The sequence below is a fragment of the Macaca fascicularis genome, chromosome 8, assembly GCF_037993035.2.
Source record: "Macaca fascicularis isolate 582-1 chromosome 8, T2T-MFA8v1.1".
Taxonomy (NCBI): domain Eukaryota; kingdom Metazoa; phylum Chordata; class Mammalia; order Primates; family Cercopithecidae; genus Macaca; species Macaca fascicularis.
This window is the reverse complement of record NC_088382.1, coordinates 97,729,260-97,754,151: the sequence shown is the minus strand read 5'-3', so window position 1 is coordinate 97,754,151 and position 24,892 is coordinate 97,729,260. Positions and strand designations below refer to the sequence as shown.

Here is a 24,892-nt window from a genome sequence, read left to right as displayed (position 1 = left end):
CATTAACCCCAGGAGGTGCCAGAGATCCAAGACGATGCTGGATCATAGAATGATTCAGAAGGCCCAGGAGAAGAGGACTTGGGGAAGGAGGGAAATACGCCTTTAGGGTAATAGATATTTACTGACTTTTTTGGAAATATCTCAATATTAGTGTAGATACTGTACTACTACTATCATCCCTAACCTGGCCCCTGTAGTTATTTGAGTTTGTGACCCTTCCTTATTTAGGATAAGAAGAGAAGAAAGCAGAGAACATAATCCTAGGAAACAACAACATTCAAGGGCTGAGTACAATACAGTAAGCCCAGAAAGGAGCAGCTAGAGAACAAGCAAAACAAAAGAAAATGGTTTTCTGGCAGCTCAGGGAGGAAAGTACTTAAGGTGGTCAATTGTGTCAATAGATAAGGATGGAAAATTGTTTAGTTGGAGGGCATTGGTGACTCCAGAACAAAAAGCTTAGTGGACTGAAACTTGATAGGCATACCAGAAAGGGAAGTGGTGGGCGCAGTCGGCCAGGGGCACAGGGAGGGCATGAGGAAATGTGCTGTCTGTAGAGAATTGTCAAATAGCAATACAACTGACTAAAGCCTGTCTGCTTTTGTCTGCTTTTTGGTATCATCATGCCATGCTCCAGCAATTCCAAACATGGTTAAAGTTAACATTTTCCTCCCCTCAGTTACCACTCTTAAAGGCAGGAATAGAGTTAACAGAAGAGGGCATGAGGTCAAGGGAGGATGAATATATAAGACTAGGGAGACTTGTGAACATTTATATAATCAGAGGAAAGGACCAGCCCAGAGGAAGTGTTTCAGTCGAGTAGAGGTTATAATCACTAAGTCAATCTGAGGGCATACCCGTTGCTCAAAATACAGGAATGATTTAGCCTTGAAAAAAAGTAGGACCTCTAATTCCTAGGGGAAGAATCCTTCATCCTTGACTTAGAATTGTTTCTTTATGGTGAAGTTGTAGATCTATTTTATTTTTTAAATTCACTCACAAATTTTGGTTATATTTTTATATTAATAAGTAGTGTTCATTATATCCACTTGTGAATGATATTTCAAAGATAACATCAATATTCCAGATGGGACAACTAATAACTTATTTCAAGGATTTAATATGATATATATTTAGTATAATTTTAAATGTATAGTATATATTTAATATAATAATTTTAAATGTATTGTGTTAATTAGATATATTCTAATTTCTGACATTAAATTAGTATATTCTGCATTTACACTTATTTCATACAGGTAACAAATATTGGGTGTTCAAGGATACAACTCTTCAACCTGGTTACCCTCATGACTTGATAACCCTTGGAAGTGGAATTCCCCCTCATGGTATTGATTCAGCCATTTGGTGGGAGGACGTTGGGAAAACCTATTTCTTCAAGGGAGACAGGTCAGTATATACTTGTGATGAGAAAAACAGTTAATTAACTAATGTTTAGAAAATCAGCACTTCTAGTCTATCAGAGGCATGAGCTGTTGATGAAGAATCCTGGTGGATTTAACACAGGAGTTAATGCAATTAAAAATTGTTTTATATTTCAAATAATATTTAAGATAAATCTTTCTTGAATATATTCAGCTAAGGTGACTTTCTTATGAATATGTATACCTAGCATATGTTTTTTCATTTCCCCATAATTGTAACATGCCCATAATACTATGTAAGCTGTGTATATGTGTGTTCTTGCGATACATTTTTTGGGGAATTTTACTTACTTTGTTGAGAAAAAAAACATACTTTTTAGCACATGATTTTTGTTGTTTCACACTCAAAGTTAAATTTTTATACTTTGTATACAATCAATTGTGAAGACTTCCAAATAATTTCAGTTTAGTCACAGATTATATTTCTTAAGAAGCCATTTATTTAGATACCATAGTCAAACTATCACTGGACTAAATACTTTTAGCTTGAAGGATAATATTTTCTCCCAGCTATTTTACTCTCTTATTTTTTTTTTCTTTTGTGATATTACTAACAGAGTTCACAAATTGAAAGAGAATTGTTAGTTTAAAACTTACAGTAAGGCTGAGTGCGTTGGCTCATGCCTGTAACCCCAGCATTTTGGGAGGCCAAGGTGGGTGGATCACTTGGGCTCAGGAGTTCAAGACCAGCCTGACCAACATGGCAAAACCCTCTCTACTAAAAATACAAAAATTAGCCAGGTATGGAATTACAGCCATGTAATTTCAGCTACTTGGGAGGCTGAGGCATGAGAATCACTTGAACCAGGAGGCAAACTAGTCTGGGCAACAGAGTGAGACCCTGTCTCAAAAACGAAAACAAAATTAAAAAAAAAAAAAACCTTATGGTAGCTATTAGGCAGATATAGCCCTAGCCCTGCCCAGTTGTTAACAGATATTACAAATGGAATATATATAAGTCGAAGCCTATATTTTTATTAATTTAAATAAATATTAAATTAAAAAATCAAAAATCAAATTTTAATTACATTATTACTAGCTAGCTCACAATGAGAAATTCATAAGTAGACTTCATTGGTTTGTAGGATGACTTAAGTCTGCCATTGTACTTCCATTTGTTAGTAAATTTTTAAAAAAATACACACATATAAAGTACAGGCTTCAATGTCCAACATTCCATTACTGAGTTTGCCATATTATCTTAGCATAAAATAACCCTATGCAATGTCTCCAACTTTAGGAGAAAAGTAAGTAAGACTATAAACTTTGTTTATTTGGAAATTTACAATTTTTAATTGCAAATGATTTCAAACATTGAGCTTTATGTGTGAACCAAAAGTTGCTATAATTCGCTTCCATGAACAAGAATGTACACTTTTAAATTTATCCTTTTACTAACTTTATATGCAATATTTCTCTATTTTTCCATAGCAAAATGCTAGTTGATTTTAATTCATTATAATAAAATTAGACTGTGCTTTAGTGTTTCTTACTAAATCACAAATTAAAAATATCTATCAAACAAAAATTCGATCAAAGGAGAAGATGCTACTTAAAGCCACAAAAAGTATGACTCTCAACAGGATGTCAATGTAATAGGGTATGAAAGGGGAAGAACTTTATTGCCACTGCATAGTGACCACTAATGAAAATAAATCTGCAGACTTATAACATATTCTTTAAAATGGTATAACCCTTAAGGTTGTTAAATTCACCGGCTGATTTTAATTGCTTGAATGAGTACCATGCAGATCTCAGTACTATATGGAGTTGCACTTTTTTCTTTTTCTCAAAAAAGGGCAAAAATGAAAGACTGAGGAGACACTTTGGAGAAGTTGGCTTCTAGGGGACAGAAAATGGAAGCTGAACTTTTATATAACAGTTTAATTAAAGTTTCATAGATAATAATAAAAATGCCCATTTCATTATCGGATAGCTCTTTTGCCCACAAATGTAGAGATTACATTTAAAATATTTTCATTCTAAAAATTTAGTTCTTATTGGAACATTTAAGTTTAAAGATTAAACGTGAACTACCTTAGATTTGTGAAATCAGTGGAGGTTAGATTCCAAAAGTATAGAAGAATAAAGACTATAGAAAACAGGAAAAGGGTTTTTTAGATCATTTACTCCCCATTTGAAAAGCTACATGCTAAATACAGAAAATGTATTTTCTACATGCTAAATACAGAAAAACCTTTATTACTTTTAAGTTCTGTTTAAATAACTATGGTTTTATAGGTTTTAAAAAACTGAAAGCAGGATTTCAATTAATTTCCGTGTGTGATCTTATGTAAGATGTCATGAATTATAGATGTTTTATAAACAAATTATTCCATAGTCGTATAATTACGTATTTCTAGAGTCAACAGTAAATTATCAATATGTTTATTCTAGATTTAAAAGTTAGATGGAAAAGACATTAAACTCTCTAACTGAAACAAAGAAACAATTTAGTTGTCACTTTTATATGAGTATTTTTTATTATTTCTCCCCTCTTCTCCCACTTCCATTTTTCTGCTTACAAAAAAGAAAAAAATTATGTCAACAGTTTTCTATTTATCTAAGGCTAAGAGCAAAAATGATTTTAGTGAGTATCTAGAACAGCTGTAAAAAATTCAAGTCCTTAAACAGATCAGGTGAGTAATGGCTGTAACACTGGGTAAAGTAGTATATCCAAGGCAATAGCGAATGACGAGTACTGTGGTGAGCTGGAAAGTGCAAAAACTCTAGAAAAGCATTCAAAATCAAGATTACTTAAAATAATTTACTATGCAAACAAAGCACGTCTTTAAATTAGATGCTGTCATATGTCAGCCCTGCATGTTGTTCACTTCCTACCAAAATCTAGATACCCTCAATTACAGCCCAAGAGTACCCTTCCCTCTCCACCAAACTGCCTGTGACAGTATGAACATGAGGCAGCCCATTCTATTCTCGGTAGCTCTAATGCCTGCTTCCTTAATATTTCTGCACGTGTCCTACCCTAGCACTTATTTCATTCATTCAATAATGCATTTTGAAACACAAAGTATGTGACATGTGCTAGGTAATGAAGATGGAGTAGTAGAAAGAAAGACCACAGAGCTCCTAGTTTCATGGCACTTAGACTGTGTTGGGGGAGACAAATAATAAACAGTAAACAAATAAATGACCCTGATAATTTTCACAGTGAGAAATGAGACTCCTGGTGGTAAGGACAGGTTAGGACTTAGTGTTGACTTGGGGGAAGGCCTCACTTGTGAAGGGGACACTTGAGTGGGGACTTGAGTAGGAAGACGTTTCAGCCATAGAAAGCTATTCAGGACACTGTGTTGCAGGTGGGTGATATAGTCATGCAAAGGCAATAATGTAGGAAAGAAGTTGGATTGTTCAAAAACAGTGTTGCTAGAGCATAGTGGGTAAGTGGTGGAAACTGGAGGATAGGGACCAGATTTCACAGGGCCCTGTAGCCTATGGCAAACAGTTTGAATTTTATTCTAAGTACAAGGAAGGGGCATTGGAGGGTTTTCAACAGGAAAGTGATATGATCTTCTGTGTATTCACAAAGATTGTGCTGGCTTCTGTGTGAAGAATGGGCTCCAAGATTGGAGGCGTGGAGGGTAACTGGGAGACCATTGAAGGAGTGCAGGAAGACATGATGATAGCGGTGGAGATGGAGCAAAGTGGGTGGGTGCAGGATACATTTTGAGTATGATAGCAAGTTGTCCTCAGGGCTTGGATTTTAGGGGAGGAACAAAATAAATCAGGGCAACTTCTAGGCTTTCCACCCAAGTAATTAAGTAGATAGCACCTTATCTGGAGACAAGACAGACACGGAGAGTGATATTGGGGGAAGAGATTAAGAGATTGAAATATCCATGCTTGACTGAGGTGCCTATTTATACACCAAGTGAAGAAGTCAAGTAGGTGGTTAGATAATTGAGTTTGCATCTTAATGGAGAGTTTAGTTGGAGGCACAGATCTCAGACTTATTGACATATAAATGGTATTGAAAGCAGGAGTTCATGTGAAATCTTCTAAGTATAGAGATAGCTAAAGAGAGTAGATGAAATGACAGTTCTTTAAATAAATCTGTAAATTCAGATTAAAATATAGAGTGTTGTACTATTTCACATACAGCATGGAACTCAGTCCCTCAGATTCCTACTTGCCCTTTTGTTAATACACTACAATTTGGTCCTTGGATAAGTTTTGATCTTCATAACATTTAGCTTAAAATGCTATATTTCTAAGTCATCTCTCAACATCTCACAAACATATCTAAGACTCTATTGCCATATTTCATAAGAAGCTTAGCTGTCGAGAATTTTAAGGTATTTTCAAATAAAAAGAACAAAATGTAGACCTACTTTATTTTCTTGATTATTATCATCACTAACAGTCAAATAGAAAAATACATTTATTTCTTCCAGCTTTAATGGTATGTTTATAAAGTAATTTCTTAATGTATATGTTTTGATTCATTCAAAAATATAGCAAAAACTGATATATTGATATTTTCTATTCTGTTGCATTTTTAAGACTGATTCTGAGGAATGGGATTTGGGGGCATTGATTAAGACTGCTAATCTCAAAAAAAATCATCTGATTAAAGTCAAAATTCTACAGTAGAGATAACTGATGAATCAGAAGAAAGAGCTATGAGCTTCATTTATAATAGCTTTTATTGCTTACTGACCCTCCCACACAAAATTTCAATGTTTTCCATGAAAATATCTACATTTTAAACCCCCCAAATGGTTGATGTACACAGTGTTCTCATCTGAATATGCTAATTTACTTCTCAATGCATCTATAAGCTTATTTTTCAGGGAGAAAAACTCAGTGGGATGAGCTTTTTTGTTCATGTTGACATATGCTCAAATATGTTGAAAATTAAAATACAAAGCAATGTTTATGAATAAGCCGCAGCACCTTTTATAAGACAGCACTAAATATAGATAATTCTAATTGCATTCCAGTTTACTGGATATATTTCAAAGCTGACACAAAGCAGACAACCTTTGGGATTGAGCCTATGTTGTTTTTTTCTAAAATTGTAAAATGATCCTAAATTATTGTTTTGTATTATCTGCTGAGAGGGAAAAATGTGTTTATGTTGACGAATTCATACCCAAATTATGTTCCTACAAAAGAGTGTAATACAATTTACATTCCATTAACGTTTTCCTGAAATGAGATCTCTCTGAATCCTATGAGTCTGGCATATAATATAGGTGCACAGAAAAGCATCAGTGGGTGAATGAATCTATGAATGAACAGACTAAGGGAGAAAGGAAAGCTATACCCAAACAATGAACACCAATTGTTTGAATGACAGCATTGAGAGAATAAGAACTACAGGCAGACACCAGCAGTAACATTTGAATTTCAATTCTACCACATTCAAATGCAGTAAATGTGACTAAGTCAATTGTCTTTGAATAATATGATACCCAATGCTCTGTCATTGCTTAAATTGAGTGACAATTCATACTAAATCGATGGTTAGGATATTATTGTGGAGAACTCTGTAATATGTGATGTAAAAGACTGTTGAGGGATTTAAGCAAAACAATATATGTGTATAAATTTACTTTATAGCTACAAAATGCTACATAAAGTGTAGTTTTTCTACATAAAAACATAACTACTTCTCAGAAAACTAATCTGGTTGCTAGGTATGTATTAATGTTACTTAAATCACATGCAGGATGTGATCCCATTGTCCTCAGGATTTTAAGTTATTCCAAATTTTATTTATTGTTATTATTACTATTATTTGAGATGGAGTCTCTCTCTGCTGCCCAAGCCAGAGTGCAGTGGCGCTATCTCGGCTTGCTGCAGCCTTCGCCTCCTGGATTCAAGCGATTCTCCTGCTTCAGCCTCCCAAATAGCTGGGATTACAGGCACCTGCCACCACGCCCAGATAATTTTTGTATTTTTTAGTAGAGACAGGGCTTCGCCGTGTTGACCAGGCTAGTCTTGAACTCCTCTTGAACCTCAGGCGATCCACACGCATCGGCCTCCTAAAGTGGTGAGATTATAGGCATGAGCCACCATACCTGGCCTATTATTATTTTTTTGAGACAAGGTCTCATTCTGTTGCCCTCACTGGAGTGCAGTGGCATAATCGCAGCTCACTGCAGCCTCAACCTCCTGGTCTCAATAGATCCTCCCACCTCAGCCTCCTGAGTAGCTGGAACTACAGATGCGCACCACCATGCCCAGCTAGATTTTTGTTTTTGGTAAACACAGGGTTTCATCATGTTGCCTAGACTGGTCTCAAACTCCTGGGCTCAAGCAATCCATCCACTTCGGCCTCCCAAAGTGCTGGGATTACAGGTGTGAGCCACCACACCCGACCCTAGTCCAAATTTTAAGTTAGAATTTAAAAGCTCACTTTAAGTTATAGTTTATGTCATCTAAAAATGCCATGTATTGTTAAGATATGTCATTATTTATTCTATTATGAGAGGAAAACCCTGTCAAGTAAACTAACACTGTATCTGTTGAAAGGGCATTCTGATGTTGAGAGATGTAAAATGTGAAAAAGTGTTTCTTAGGATCCATGAAATAGGTATTTGACTATTTCCCTGCAAGAGACTTTCTTTGCTCAAGTGTGGAAAGCAGTTTTATATATTTATATATACACTATTGTAAACCCCACTGAGATATTTACTTGAGAGAAGAGATCTTTAGATTATGAGCAAATCTCAACTACATTAACCATTCATCACAGAATGTTCTGTGGGACAGGAATATTCAGAAATGATGTTTAATTTAAATATTTTAATTTAAAAGTAAATGTTTCCATGAACAAAATGTGAAAGAAAATATATTTTAGAATTGGTGGCATGATACACTAATGATTCCACTTCACTGTGCTCTTCCAAATGATGCAGTTCAGGCACCATTCTTTCAGCTCAGTGCTTCTCCATGTAGCTATTTCTGATTTGTTCGTCAGATCTGTTCTCATCTTTGATGTGATGAGAACCTGTGACAAATACCCGTGACAGTTTCGCTTTTGGTGTAAACTCTTCTTTGGGTGTTATTTCTTAGAACACTTCCTGAAACAATCTTTTTCTGTGTGAACATTGAAGATGGAGGAAGTGCATCTTCAATGGATGGAGGAATTCCAGATGTTACTCAAATGAGGTTTCTAGGAATTTATAGCAAAACCTTTGCACAGGACCCCAGAGCTCTGTAGGTAAAGAATCCTCCATAGGCCTGGCAGAGGCATATCCAAACTAGAAAATACTTATTTTTTTCTAATTTCAGATAAAATGGCTAAGACAAAAATAATTTTTTTAAAATGTATCATTTCCCAGATATGTGTTGGTGAAACACTAGCTTTAGTAGATCACCATAGATGTTTAGCGGGGGAAAAGCATTGTCAAATAAAATCGGGAAACATATTTAGTGGCATCAAATGAATTTGGAAACTGCCTTTATGGTGAAAATAGCAGATAAACATGGTTATCTGAAATCAGACAAACATGGTTATACTTCTACCTATCATTCATTGTCCTCCAAGAATTCTCCTCTCTCCGATGGGGACAGTGATGACTATCTCATGGGTTAGTTGTGATTAAGTAAAATAATGCATAGAGCAACCGGGCTGCCTGAAATCAGTGATATCACTGTGAACTCCCAATGATTTTACCGTTTTGTCAATCTTTGTGACCATTCAAAATATAAACTCATTTTACTCTTAAAATACATGAACAATAATGAGTGATCCAAAGTAGGGATGTTCACAATTTGTTCCTTGGAAGTCTAGGGGTTCTGTGAAAGTAGCTCAAGGACTACCCTGTGAAGGGATAAGAGTCTGAGAGTTCTAACTCTTGGTGAGTTTTGCTCTTATTTGTATTAATGTCTACACTTTCGTACTCCAATCAAGACCAGCCCTAACGTCTATACTCACATTCCCAGTTTCTTCCTCAACAGCTCCACCTTGAAGTCTGAATTTAAAGTAGCTAACACCAAAGTCAAGATTCCTCAATTCATCTCAGCTTACCTTCCCTTACTTCCTTACCTTACTGAATGATAACATTCTTCTTCTAGATAATCAGGCTTAAAATTCTTGAGTCATGCTCAGCTTCCTTCTCTTTCACACTCCACATCTAATCCATGAATACGTCCTTTGGCTCTTCCTTTAAAATATATCCCAAATGCCTTGATTTATCATCAATCCTATAGCTGTTGACTCCTTAGTCCAAGGATTATTGCAGTGACATCCCAACTGGCATTCCTACTTCTGCCTTACCTCCTTCAAACTCTTTTACTCATAGCAACCAGTGTATTCTTTAAGTTTAAGCTCCTCTGTTCAAAATATATATTGGCTTCCCGTCTCTCTTAGAGGGAAACCAAAGGCTTACTGTAGTGTAAAGGCTTGTCTAATCTTAGGTTCTGGTTCTGACTCTCACCTTGTGTCCGCATTACTAACTTAATTCCAGTCACCCCAGCCTCCTTGTAGACACAGGTATTCCAGCATGTGCCTGCCACAGGAATTTTCAACTCCTAGTTTCTCTGCCTGGAATGTTCTTCTCCCAAAAACTACATGTATTGCTCCTCACTTTTCTGTGCTCAGATGTCAACTTATCAGACAGGACCTCTCAGTCCACCAATTTAACGTGGCTTCTGATATTCCTAGATAACTCTATCTGCTTTGCTTTTTTCATAGGTGTTATCACCTCCTATCATAGTATATATTTATTGATAAATTAGTTTATTGCTCATATCCTCACATATCCTATAATGTGAGATCGGTGAGAACCACAGCATATCGGTGTTGTTCAAGGTTGTATCTCTAGCCCTACAATAATGCCAGCAACATAATATATATTCACTAAATATGTACTGAATGAAGAAATAAATCAAGATTCTACTTAAGATTATTTCAAAAAAAAATGTTCTGCTTCCTAAGAAAGATTTTAAAAACTCATGAAAACCTCTGATATATATATGCAGGTTGGTGATGTCCTTATGAACTATAAATATACTTAGCTAGCACTTTTTATTCACTTTAGCATACTGAATAAGAACTTATTTTTAACACAGGCAGGATATGGACAATAAGATGCCCATTTTTAATATATGCAGGAGAAGAAACAGAATAAATGCCTTATGCCAATTGTGTTTTCAGTTATTTAAATCAGAGCTTGCCAGTTGGAGTTCTGTAAATCATTAGCAGGTGCACAGGTAACAAAGTCAAGCGCACAGCAAAGGTCTAATAAATGTTAGCTATTATTGTTTGTATGCATAATCTTTCCCTTATATGTGTGTTATTGTGGTGGTGGTTGTTGTTGTTTTTATCCTTTGTAGATATTGGAGATATAGTGAAGAAATGAAAACAATGGACCCTGGCTATCCCAAGCCAATCACAGTCTGGAAAGGGATCCCTGAATCTCCTCAGGGAGCATTTGTACACAAAGAAAATGGTATGCAACATGTGCTTTCTACATTTCATAAGTTTGCTATCTTAGTAACACATTAGGCTTTTTCACTGTGCTAAATTAAGCCATTGGAAAGTGCTATACTGGAGCTATGTAATACTGTATTTCTATTTATATGAACTTTTTTTCCTAGACTTACATGTAATATTATGCTGTAGACATTTTTTAACCTCCACTTATTTTAGTTTGTAAAAAAGTCATTAGAAAAAAGATGAGTAATAGTTTAATATGGAAGTTGTGTATACCTTGGAAGTAATCTCACCTGTATTTCTATTAAAATTCCTGTAAAGATAATAAAAATACATGGGACAGAACCGGTCACAAGGAAGATAGAGGTGCCACTCGAGGTATTATATCTGGTAATAATGCATGTTGAGAATTATAATTTTTTATGTATTCTTTGACTTAGAGTGTCAGCAAGGAAGGAAGATTCCAGCTCAATATAGTGAGAATAGAGTGGATATATGATGGGATAATAACAAGAAAAAAATCCAAGAGCTGCCTCTTTACTTGCTATCCCAGGATTTCACATTCAGCTAGATCCCGAGTGGAAAGTTAGCTAAGCCATGGATAATCAGTACTCCCCTATCTGTTGGCATATATGAAATGTAAACATATCTCTTCTCATCCAGGGATTAGTAAATACGAATAAATCATAATAATAATTTGAAATTGAATTTATATGCAATATTTCAGAACAAAGGAAAGGAAAATGACATTCTGAAATACAGAGAAAAAAATTTACCTCATCAAATTATTTTCGATATGAAGCATAAGAAAATAGTATATTATATATGTCCTCAATAACATGAAAAGTCTGTGACGTATGTTCAACATAAGCAAAAATAGGCATCTTTTGCAAGACAAACTTAAGTGCATCTAGGGGCAAGGAAGAGAAAGCAAAGTTAATGAAAGAGTCAGGGGAGAGTGAAAAAATCACACTAGCACTGAAAACTGTGATTGACCATAAGCCTATTGCAAGATTAAGAAAACTCTACACTGGCAGAGGATGGGAGCTCACGCCTGGGAGGCTGAGGTGGGTAGATTCCCTGAGGTCAGGAGTTTGAAACCAGCCTGGCCAAAATGGTGACACCCCCATCTCTATTAAAAATATAAAAATTATCCAGACATGGTGGCATGCACCTGTAGTCCCAGCTACTCAGGAGCCTGAGGCAGGAAGATTACTTGAAACCAGGAAAAGGAGGTTTCAGTGAGCTGTGATCATGCCACTGCACTCCAGGCTGGGCAACAGAGCCAGACTCTTTCTCAGAAAAAAAAAAAAAAAAAAGAAGAAAAAGAAAACTCTATGCTAGTATAAACTTGAAAGAACTTAGAACCAGGATAAATTAATACCAATCAGAAAAATCAAAGTACATGTACTGTTTTTTGAGCATTGCTGTATGTATAATGATATACCACTACATTCTGTGTGATGGTGTCCCAGAAGTGGAACACTAGGCAGAGGCAAAGTCAAAAAGAACCTTGAAGTCCTGATCATAGTACTGGCTGAGAAAAATAATTTGTTTGTATTCTATTGGCTCAGAAAATTGAAAGACCAAGTTAAGATATTACTTGTATGTGACAGAAGCAGAAATCCATAGTACAGTGAGACTAAGATTAAAACATAACTCTCTGAGATAAAAGGGAAAGGAATAAGAGAGTAAAGGAAGTCACTATAAAGTCACGTCGGAGGTAGTAAAATCACATTAATAATGTGCCTCAAAACTTTCGAAGCTATACACTTAAAAAGGACAAAGAAATGAAAGCATGTGAAAGATGAGCACATCAGTTTATTCATCCACATGTATTAAATAGCAACTTCTTACTAATGAGCATGTAAGAGTAAGAAATAGAACACAGAGACCCTCCTCTCAGGGTGCATCTCCTAAGCTATATAGTAGTACCAGCTGTGGAGAATTATCTCTCATTACACTTTTAGGATCAAACAATAGAAAAGTCCAGTAAGGTTCAGTCAAACATAAAAGGATCATCAAATAAAACATAGCCTCATTAATTTATTTTCCAGAATTTCTCAAAACAATGAAAATTTAGTTAAGAATTCACCAGAAGTTGTTCTTCATAAGCATGTATACAAAAATACATGTCAAAGCTGCTTTTAAAAGAAAAAAAAATACAAATACCTAAATATTTATTCAACCAACTGACTTTCATAAACGAAAAAACCCTAAATTATTGAACAAGATGAATTTGCAGGGTCAAGGTTTGACATACTTCTATTACTAAGATTTTAGGCTACTTCCTTTCAATTGCTTACACTATCTCCTAGTAACTAGACATTTTTTTTTTTTTCTGAGACAGGGTCTCATCTAACTATGGTACCCAGGCTGGTCTATAACTCCTGTATGATGCCCAGCCTGGTGTTGAACTCCTGGGCTCAAGCAGTCCTCTTGCCTCGGCCTCCCAGAGTGCTGAGATTACAGGCATGAGCCTCTACAACAAACCTAGACTTTTTATGTGTACCAAGTATATTCAATAACTACAATTCTACTCCTATATGTGGAGTGTGTTACTATAAAATTTGGCCTACAGCACTGTATAGTATGTAAATAGAAACTTCTTAACTTTTGTGTAATGCCCAGTAGCTCCATAGTAATTAGCTTTAGCTAAAAATGGAAGATGAGGACACTTCCGGCTGTTGGTTTCCAGTTTATATAAGAAGTGCATTCACCTGTTTTGAAGGTCTGTTTAATTCTAGATGAATGCCATTATTTAACTATGATTGTCTAATGTACTGTTATTTGGCAGGCCCTCAATGTTACAATGGCAGGCCCATTTCTTCATCCAAGCCTGTTGAGTAATTATATTGAATTTCATTAATGTGATCAAATACCAACTCTCAGCAGAACAACTCGAATCTACATACACCTGTTTTCACTTGGCAAGTTGCCCTCATTGCAAAACTGTCCTACGAAACTAAAAGCAGCAGTAGGTGTTTATGGCATTGAACAGAATGATTTCCAGAATAAAGTGCCCTGAAGTGATCATCTGCCCTATCTAAAATTTCTTGAGAGATGTCAGAGTTCTTCATTCAAAAATGATACCTCTCACACCCTTGGACGTTTAAACTACAAGTATTTGATAAAAGACAGGAGATCTCTAAGGTCAGGAGTTTGAGATCAGCCTGACTAACATGGAGAAACCCTATCTCTACTAAAAATACAAAATTAACCAGGCCTGATGGCGTATGCCTGTAATCCCAGCTACTCAAGAGGCTGAAGCAGGAGAATCGCTTGAACCCGGGAGGCAGAGGTTGCCGTGAGCCGAGATCGGGACATTGCGCTCCACCCTGGGCAGCCAGAGCGAAACTCAGTCTCAAATGAAAAAGACAGTAGATATCTAAAGGGACCCAGTCTTAAAAAATTATTAAGTATCCAGGCTCTAGATCTAGATCAAGATTTAAATCTTGTGTTCACCAGAACATGAGCATGTTATTTTGTCTCTGATCCTCAATATCGTGGGCTTAAAAGAAAGGATAGTTAATTCTACCTGATAGAGTATTTGTGAGGATTAAAAGACAGGTCATCTACTAAACTTTAACACAATGCTTCTTCCATAATAAGTCCTCAATAAAACAGGAAAAAATATTACCTTCATTAATGATTACAAACTATGAATTATGCTTTCTATCAAAAATAGATAACTCCTAAAATATAGTTTTAAGTAATTATAGCGTTAAAACATTTCTTCTTGATTTTTTTAAGTTTTATCTCAAAGGACAAATTAAGTCAAAGTATTATAGTCACACAGAAACTTGACATGAATGAGCTGTGGACAGAAAGAAAAAAAATGGATATGTGCCCAACAAAAGGATAAAATTTGGAGAACAGACCTAGGAAAAATGTCCCTATTTGTAGTTTAATCATCAGGAGCTTACAAAGTGTATTGTATGCATTCATAATGTTTTAGAAAATAAATTGCATGTTACTTGAGCCTCCCACATCCCACCTCCTCCCCGTGAAATATAAGGTACTAGGAAGTATTAAAAATGGAATTGTAGATTTATGTTCTATTTTATTCTTAAAATAGTGAATAATGGCTTTGGTACTTCTATAAAATATGGCTAGGTGACACAAATTAAACATACTTTTAATAAAGTAAAATAAAGAGGACAAAAGGAGAAGGAACAAAATGTTTATGACCTAGAGCCAGAAATGAGGTTAGAGTACCAAATGCTATGAATACGTCTTTACATGTTGAGATTCTTTGCAGACAAATGAAAGCCCCTCCAGTTTTATGATTTATATTTTATTATGATTTCTCATCCAAATTACAAAAGGAAACCTGTTGTTTAGAAGGAGCACAGATTCCTGATACTAAGATGATTAGAAATTTCCCTTGAGGTGTTTCATAGAGAAGCTTCTTTATCATACATTGAACAATGTTCCCAGTAACAGCCTGAGAGTAAACAGTGTTTCAGTTTATAAGGCTGTTTCAGCATCTTTCAATATAGGTTGATATTATCACACTAATATGTAATTTTGTAACAGCAGTCCTATAAGCGAGCAAAAAGATAAGGTTCTCTTTTCTAGCTTGGACTAGGAGTAGATTGCATAGCACAGTCTTTGAACAGTCCTCTGTAAATGATATTTCTCTCTCTGGACTGAGCTTTCCATAGGCATTAGATGGCATCATTCCTGGAGCACAGCAGCCACAGCCATCTTAACAGACAGCTGAGCTGAAAATAGTGTTTTCTTCCTATGAAAACTGAAGGGCCTTAAAATACATCTCTTAAGACATAGCCTATTTTAATAACATTTCTCTACATATACACTGTCACAAATAAGTGGTACCTGTGTGTGTGTATGTTTTTCCCCCTAGGCTTTACGTATTTCTACAAAGGAAAGGAGTATTGGAAATTCAACAACCAGATACTCAAGGTAGAACCTGGATATCCAAGATCCATCCTCAAGGATTTTATGGGCTGTGATGGACCAACAGACAGAGTTAAAGAAGGACACAGCCCACCAGATGATGTAGACATTGTCATCAAACTGGACAACACAGCCAGCACTGTGAAAGCCATAGCTATTGTCATTCCCTGCATCTTGGCCTTATGCCTCCTTGTATTGGTTTACACTGTGTTCCAGTTCAAGAGGAAAGGAACACCCCGCCACATACTGTACTGTAAACGCTCTATGCAAGAGTGGGTGTGATGTAGGGATTTTTTCTTCTTTCTTTCTTTTGCAGGAGTTTGTGGTAACTTGAGATTCAAGACAAGAGCTGTTATGCTGTTTCCTAGCTAGGAGCAGGCTTGCGGCAGCCTGATTCGGGGCTGACCTTTCAAACCCAGAGGGTTGCTGGTCCTGCACATGAGTGGAAATGCACTCATGGGGAAGCTTCCATGATGCACAGTATCTGCTGTTCTTCAGTCCTTTGTCTTTCTTTGTCATTCAGTTCTAGGCCTTTCCTCTGCACGCTCAATGCCCAGTAAAATTTCAGGATTAACTAAAGAAGAGGAGAAAAAGAAGAAAAGATTCTTCTTAAAAGTTTCTAATGTTATTTTCCTTCTGAAGTCTGAGCCCATTTCTGGGGGGAGAAAAAAAAAAAAAGCAAATCAGAAAACCCACGATTTTTCCTTCTTTTTTTTTTTTTTATTTTTTCTTTTTTTTTCTCTCTCTTTTGCTTTAAAACAAAGGGAAAAAAGAGTTTAAACAAAAAACCCACAATTGAACTTCCAGGAAAGTGTGAAGACCCAAAACAGCTTTGTCTCCAAAGAAGATAGCTCTCTGACTGCTTTGGATAGTCTCCTACGCACCATTTTGTCAGGTGGGAGATTTGGAATACACATGCAGGACGTTAGACTGTTGGGACAGCCATTTTCCAACAACCAAGGGGCCAAAATATCTGCAATATAGTAACAGCCTTAATAATACATCCATTTTTCATTTTATACAGCTGTTCTCAGCTATGTCCTCAATGTTTCATCGCATTTATATTCATAGCTATTTTCAAACACGACCTTTTGTTTTTGAAGTATTTCTAAACCCCTTCTTTCCACCTTACTCCTCCATCATTGTGATAATCTTCCCAAGTTGTATTAGGCCATTGCCCCAGGCCTTCCATGAGTCTGTCAGGAATATTCATTACAAAGCAGAGCAAGAAGCAGTATATCTCTGAAGTGGATTACAGTGACAGTTATTTTACAAGGATTTGTGACACTAGTAATATACCCGTGTAACCCTTTGAGAACTATCACACCAGCTTTCAGAGTCTTAGGATTGTTGGTCTTGTGATCTGATAAGTTACAGAACTGGGCAATGGTAAAAACAGTCACAGGTTCAAGAAGATCAGGTTTTTAAAACATTATGTCCTATAATGTCATGTAATTTTTAAATGATTTACAAGACTACATAAATGTGTTTATAACAAACAGAAGTGATGTTACTTGCCAAAATTTTTCTGGCAAATAAAAAAGGTATTTTATTAAGAATCTCGTAAGACTGAAATTTTATTTGAAAAACTGATAACAGCCTACATCTTCTCTTTTTTTGTTTCAGGCATACTGAATTTCTGTTTTAAAATCCATTGCATGAAAATTCAATTTGCCTTGGTATATGCAGTTAGCATTGCCATTTTAAAAATGAATTAAAACGATGACTCTGAAGTTGCATGAATATGCTCCAGTGCATTACCTATTGCATGTCCACCATAGTTCTCAAAGGGTTAGTGTGGCTTCTGGCATTTAGCCGTCCATTTGATCACTGACAGAGCCAAGAGACCACCAAAGCATTTCATTGTTGAGTGTAATTTGTCCTAACAGCAGTATTGTCATTTTCATGTGACCTGCAGAGCAGGTTTGTATCAATATTTTTTTCCTAGAGAAAAGTCAGCAACTGACAGACCTCTTTATTGATTTTTAGGAGCTGCTTCTTGCAGTGAAAGGCTTTACAGCCACTGGGCTGTGAACTTATTAGAGATGGTCAGAATGAATGCACCCCATGAGTCAGACATTGGCTTTGTGTGAAAGCCAGCTTTGAGGGGATTAGCTTTTGAAACAATGAACAGCTTGCCTTGAACTTGATTATTGATCTATTGACTGTCATTAACAACAACTTAAACATTGTCTTCTGTGAAAATTTTCCTTGAAGAGTCCTGTTCTATGTCTTTGCCCTTTGACCTTTAACTTGCAAACTGGCACAAACTGAAGGAAATCTGGTGTTGCTTCTCCATTGGATTAGTTGTTCTCTAAAATCTAGTGAGCATGAGCTGTTTCCTTAGAGTGGAGAGAGTGGTGATGGCCGATCTGCAGATGGACACTTTGCTCTTTACATGCACACTCTGAAAATGCCCTATAGGTAGAAGTGAATTTTAATTTCATTATAATATAATTTCAAGTCTAAATTCATCATTTTAGTACAAATTACAAAAAACTATAGGGAAAAAAAAAACCTCAAATACTTGAATGGCCAGTGTGGCTTTTATATAAAGCAGGAATTTTATACTAGTAAAAATTTCTTACTCATTTGCTAATAATACACATTTCCAGATGATTTTTAATGAGTGTAGGTATACATTCTTATTTCGAAATGGATAGTTTGGCTGCCTTGAATTTATATTTATACTCAACATAGCATGAAAATTAGAATGCCTTTTGGTTAAACTACATGTTTATGATTTGGTTGGGGAAAATATTTTATAATTGTAGGTGGCATGCTGCAAAGCCTTGCAGATTGTTATTTCTTACAACCTGAGCATATATACTGTGAGGCTAAGAAAAAAGAACAGTAAGAAAAGAAGAATGGCTTTACAGTTAAATATCATACAATGCAGATGATATTTTAAGAGGATATTGGAGATTATGTACGCAAGGGCCAAGAAAGCAAGAAATGAGAACCGGAGTCAGCCCTGTAGCTTTACTTCAGTGCTTCCATTCTAGATGATGCTGATATTATAAAGAGTTAGTCACTGCTGCTAAGCATGGAGGACTATATACATAAGCTCGTTTTTACAGTGTTTGCTTGTAGGAAGGTTTAATCCTTTTAGGGCCTTGATATCAAGAAAAAAATAACTGGAAACTATATTTTGCTAAAGATAGAAATGAGGAACTGTGTCATTTTGGGACATGTGCAAATCATTGAGGAACTCCATCACCCTGCATTGAAAATTGATTTTTTTCCTCTAAAATGAGAAAGAAACTGAATAAGCAATCTGTTGCCTCTTTACTCATTCATCACAATATCCTGATTCGTCATAAGACTATAAGTATAAAGGGCTAGAAAATAATCATAGCATTAAGAAGGAAGGAGTCTATCATTATGCTTGAATTCTGGCAAATGTCATGAATAAGGGTTGGGTCATATTTACTTTAATATGACACAAGAGTTATGTGATAAGCAAAGGCATATAAGGCTACTCTTTTGACTAGAACATTTCAGTTATCAGGCTGTACTATTACAAGAGATAAGAAAATAAGGACAATGTAATCACAAACACTGGGATACCATTTGTTTATTGTACACCAGCTACTTTGTGGGTATGGTTCCTGACTCCTCTTCTACTTGGGGTTTGGGAAAAAAGTCTCAATCCAAATGGAACAGCGATAGGGAAAGTAATTGATCTAACACATAAGAATAGTGATTCAAAACCAATGTGGAATAAATTTCCATGGGTCAATAACATAAGGTGTCAGTTCAGTATTAGTAGAGATATGCGAGGCATCAAATATCACTAAAAACATGAAAAGCTCAGACATACCATTTCCCAAATTGAAATGAAAACACATTCATGCCTGCAAAACTAATTGTTCTGCTTCATTTATCACTACTTTATCTAATATAAACACAAATGTAAACAAGGCAATGTTCTTCACATAAAATGACCATATAGTTAAGAATTTTAGTAAAATATTGTTGTTCTGTGTATTATTAAACAAATGCAATGAAGTATTAAAATAGCTGATCAGTTTGAATTTCCTGTAAAGCAGTAATTCCGCATCAGAATTGTAGATAAGGTTGTGAATTTACTGACTCACTTCCGAACAGTATCTGTTGACATGGCAGTCAGAGCAGGTGAATACAGATGCTCTTTCTGATTACAAAGGTTATAGAGCTAAGTCAGACAACATTATGTGATACTAGCAAAGACAACTTCTGTTATAAATCAGAGGGCAAGGCTTTTCTGAATCGATGTGATAAATTACTAAGTAATGATGACCAAAAATAATTACTAAGTAATAAAGGATACAGACTGGTTTACTGAAAAAAGCAAGTGTTACATTTAATAATTACTCATAATCATTTTTTATTAACACATAATTTGGCCATTTCATATACTATGTACCTATTTTCATTCCCTCTCTGTGGGTCATTAAAAAACACAATGTGGTGGATAAGAACATTGTCCAAACTTCACTGCTAGTTCCAGTACATAGATGATGGTGTATAAACTGGATTGTAGGGGTAGTCATATTTGCAAGTTCTACATATTATGCTAATATCGCTAGTGTGGTACACATACACACCCACACTTTGTGGATCTTACAGTGGAATAAATAGTGTGTCCACATTAACTAAACTCAAAGTGCTATCTGAAGAGGAATGGATGCTATAAGCAAACAGACTGAGTTAAACTGAGTCATGAAAATATATATATATTTTTAAGTTTTTGGAATCATTTCCAGAAACTAATAAAGGGGTTTACTGATAGTATTGAGTCTGTGAGATTGTAGCATATACTGAAACAATCTTCTGGATGGTGGTAAGATCTTTTTAAGCAAACACAGTAAAGAGCTTATTTTATTTCTGATGCTTTCAAAGGCATATTCCAAAGTATCACAGATGTCAAATAGAATATGCTATATAAACCAAAAATGTACATTTCAGATGACCTATTACAGCAATCTCAGCCAATATGTAATATCACAAAATGTGTCAAGTCAATCGTATAAGAGGATCTAATCATTCGGCTGGATTTCATGTACTTTCATGATGTTGATATATTGTGACCATGGGAAATAGGTGCCAGAGCATATGTAGCTAAGTCACAGGTTCCACATTGCCTAGGAGGGAATCATAACTATATCAGAAAATTTTTAACAGTTATGTCTTAAAAATTAGAATTTTATGTATTAAAGAAAGCAGCAACCAGGAATAGCACCACACCATAAATATGAAAGCTAATTATTATATTTAATAAATATAATGGAAATGGAGGAGGAGGAAAAATGAGTCTTTTGTTAGATATAAAGACAAACTATAGCACTCCTTGATAATACAACTGGAAATTTTACTTTAGCAATCATAAAATAGTGGAGAAAGAAATGCCACTTCAAGCTCTTCACACTAGTGATGATTATGTGATATATCAATGTAATATTTAGCCAGTGGTTATTAGATGTTACCATGCTTAAAGACATCTGATACTCATGCATTGCCTTACAGGCTAAAAATGTAAGAGGTAGGTGTTCAGTAACCTCAGTTGGAAAGATATATAATGTTAGAATCCCCTGAGACAAGCCATTTCCCTGATATAGAAATTTACCTCAATAATCATGTAACCTAAAACACTTGGCATAGTAGCAAAGAAGTTGCCTTAGTGTTCTAATCTCATCTAATTGTGACCTTTGTCTTTCATGTACTTCTGAAATCATTTTCCATTTTTTCCATTGGTGTGATTTTGACACAATTCTGAAATGTTTCAGGTAAGATTAATAACATCCAATTACAAATATATGTTTCAATATTTTATACATGTCCACTTTGAAAGTTAAACCAATAGTATAGAAAGCCTAAGAATGAATAGTGATTAGACATACTCACAGAAAATAAGGGAAAAACACATAATATTGTAAAATTCCTGTCAATTTTTGAGTAGAATGCAGAAGTACGTAGCAGTCTTCAATTTTTAAACACAATTATGAGCTTACAACTGGACGTGACATGCATCATTTATTAGAACAATGTTAATTGTTTATACTAAGTAAGGATATAAGATCACCGAAGCTTAGTGTTATAACAGAGACTTCACAGGCATTCATAACTAATGCTTTCTAAGGAGAATAAGGGCATAACCCAGAACTCATGGTCAGTGCAGAGTAAGTATTAAAAGTTATGTATGAAAGACATTTATTTATAGAGATTTCTGAGGATTCTATGCCTTTTCAACTTAAAGATGAGTGTGTCTTAGAATTTATTTTATACATCATTGGACTGGGGATAATATTCAAATCTGCACTCAGCGTATCCTCACATTACGTGGCACATTGAACAGTATAGGAAAAGACATCATAAACTAGAATGTCGTACAGATTCATATAACGTTGCCATGTGCTCTGCTGTAGAGCTGAATTTATATGCCCTTAAAAAGGGATAAAAATCAATTAAATATAAATATGAAAATATACTTACGTTAGGTCACTTAGCTTCAGAGCAAGATGTCATTAACCTTTATTTCACAGAGAAAAACTGGAAGAAAAGAATGGTGAACAAGAATAAAATTATAAACTTCTTGGCTTATAGAGATGTTTCTTGGGAATTTTTTCCACTTGTTTTTATCCATGAAAAAAAAATATCAGTCACAATACAGACATTTCTTTTGTATTTGGTCTGTGGGTAAACTGGATCCCAGGCAGAATCCTTTTTGCCACAGGCCTTTTTATACATGCTTTATATATGATGAAGCTTTGGTGAGATGTGACTGCATGGTAGGATGCATTTTCCTAGGATAGGATATGGTGCTGCTTGTAATTGCCACCTTTTATATGAATGTATGTCGCTACATTGGCCTGTCTGGCCAAGATATGAATGAATAAAGCCTGGTATGAGCTGTCTATTTGAAAAGTCACTAGGATGCATGTTTCATTTGCTGTTACATAATGCCAGTTTGAACCTGTTTCCTCTATATATTAACAATCCAATTGTTAAGATAAAATATACTTTGCTTGAATGAATGATTTTGGTAGTAATATGAGAGTTATCCTTAAATCAATGTTATAATTTTTGCTATTACTGAAATTCCATCACAGAGGCCACATTATTGGCTGTCTTCTCACAGCTCTTTAGTGTATACCATTGCCTGAGTAAAATTAGGTTTTTAGGTCTTTTTGGCATTTACTTCTTTTAGAGCTGATGTGAAATCAATTATTCCTTTATATGTTCATAAGTACAAATTATCACTATCTTAATTATTCCAAACAAACAATTTCCAAGCAAGGGTGTGTGTGCCTGGTTTTTCTGCTCCTCCAATTCTAAGATCATTATTTGTTTGCCTTCTGTTTGTCACCCAAAAATACAGATGGTTGGGAAAGATACATCTTACTGAGTTGTCTTATGCAGTCTCTGTCTATATTTGCATTTCTTTCTATTTCTACATTGTCTTTTTTTTTTTTAACACAGATTTGGTTTTCCATTCCCTTTGTGAAAATCAGTATTGAGCAGCATTGTACATCAGAGGTGGTACCCAGGAAATATCTTTGTTCCTCAGTATTTTCCTTCAAAACTTCCATGCAAAGACAGTCCCAGTAAAGTTCACATACATCCCAACCTCTCTCATTGGCTTCTAACTTTTTATAGAGCTATTCCCCTGAGAAAAGTGAAATGCTGAGTATGAAGGGTATTGTCTGTTGATGAGATAGCTAAGGAAATTTGCTTTTGGAGAATATATCTTAAATAATTATACAGGAAGTAGTCACAGTATAGTGTTCTCTTTAAGGTACATCATGGGTACATAAATGCCTAAAACCTTCATCCTTTGGTCTATTTCTCTGTATGTGTAAATTACATATATGTTAGAGAGATAGAATAAAAGAATTAGGGGTGTTACAGAGGCAACTTTTTGCTGCCTTGGTTTTGACTGTATCAGCATTTCTATTGCAGACCTCTATTTTCAGGGGTTTTAGAGACTCGACCATAAAAATTTGCTTCAGGCTTAAAAGTTTTGAAAGATTTTTTTTAGGTATCTAATTTTAAACAAATAGATCTTGTTTTTATATTATAGGAGGGAATAAATGGAGTTTACTAGTTCAATTTTGCGCTAATATAACTTTTAATAAACTTAACTTTTTAAACAAAAACATAAAATCTAATTAGTTCATAGTTGGTTGATGCTTTTTTAAAAGAATCAGTTATTGACCTTGAGAAACTTGCCTGCTTCATCAGTATAGTAACCTATCTTTAAGATGTTTTAAAACGTGTATACCTATATTAACATTATCTTGATTCCAGTGGCGGATCAGTATGATAATGCAGATTTATGACATCCATATAAGCTATCTGGTAATATAGATTTGGGAATATATAGTATATATGATATATATATACACACACACATATATATATATTTACTAGATAGATGAAGAGAAAAAGCTCCCATAAACTTAGTTTGTCAAATAAATACCATATATTTAAAAAATTGCACCGACATTTATCATTCAGAGTCAGAATGAGATGCAAGTAATTGCAAAGGGAAGTTGTCTCTTGGGTAAACAATATACATTTTATAGCTTCTTACAAAACTAATTTTTTCTTTCTATATTGTGGTTATGGGAAAGTAAAAAATTAAAATTAATACAGACTTTATTTAAATAACATTAAACTGTGAAGCAGAGAGAAATGCCAGGAAATTAAATATGTAGGCCATTATCTTGTGGTTGTCTGACAATACTTCACCTTTCTTTTAATTCCCCATGATATTTTCAGTTATGGAGAGAGTATTAAAATCTAGATTTAAGTTTCTGCATTGTTCTCATTACACTCAACACTATTTCATTAAGTTCTTGATAATATGTAGTGTTCTGTGTGCAAGGAAAGAAATAAATAATACATTTATTTGCTGAATGAGTTTTAAGGTGTGCAAGTTGTAGTGATGTTTTTCCCACACAGGATTCTATACATTTACACCATCTTAAATCTGGCATAATTTTTTTCAGATAGCTTCTACTGACAAACACAAAGCTTGTTTGTGTGCAAATATAAGGCTAAATAAATGGTGCTAAAGTGTATTATGACTGTCAGATAAAATCAGGCAAAATTTTGTGGTGCTTAAATTAATTTT

At 35.0% G+C, this 24,892-nt stretch overlaps 1 protein-coding gene across 2 annotated transcripts in view; it reads left to right on the top strand.

The window, feature by feature from the left end:
• Window positions 1-24,892, top strand: part of MMP16 (matrix metallopeptidase 16) — a 358,463-nt gene that overhangs the window by 269,101 nt on the left and 64,470 nt on the right. The window contains exons 8-10 of one of the 2 annotated variants that reach the window (XM_005563660.5): window positions 1,257-1,407; window positions 10,752-10,867; window positions 15,722-18,636. In XM_005563660.5, coding sequence (XP_005563717.1) covers window positions 1,257-1,407; window positions 10,752-10,867; window positions 15,722-16,056 — 602 coding nt within the window. In that variant the 3' untranslated portion in view covers window positions 16,057-18,636. Of the gene's footprint in view, window positions 1-1,256; window positions 1,408-10,751; window positions 10,868-15,721; window positions 18,637-24,892 lie in introns of those variants that run through there. The other variant, XM_073999069.1, reaches the window with a different exon arrangement.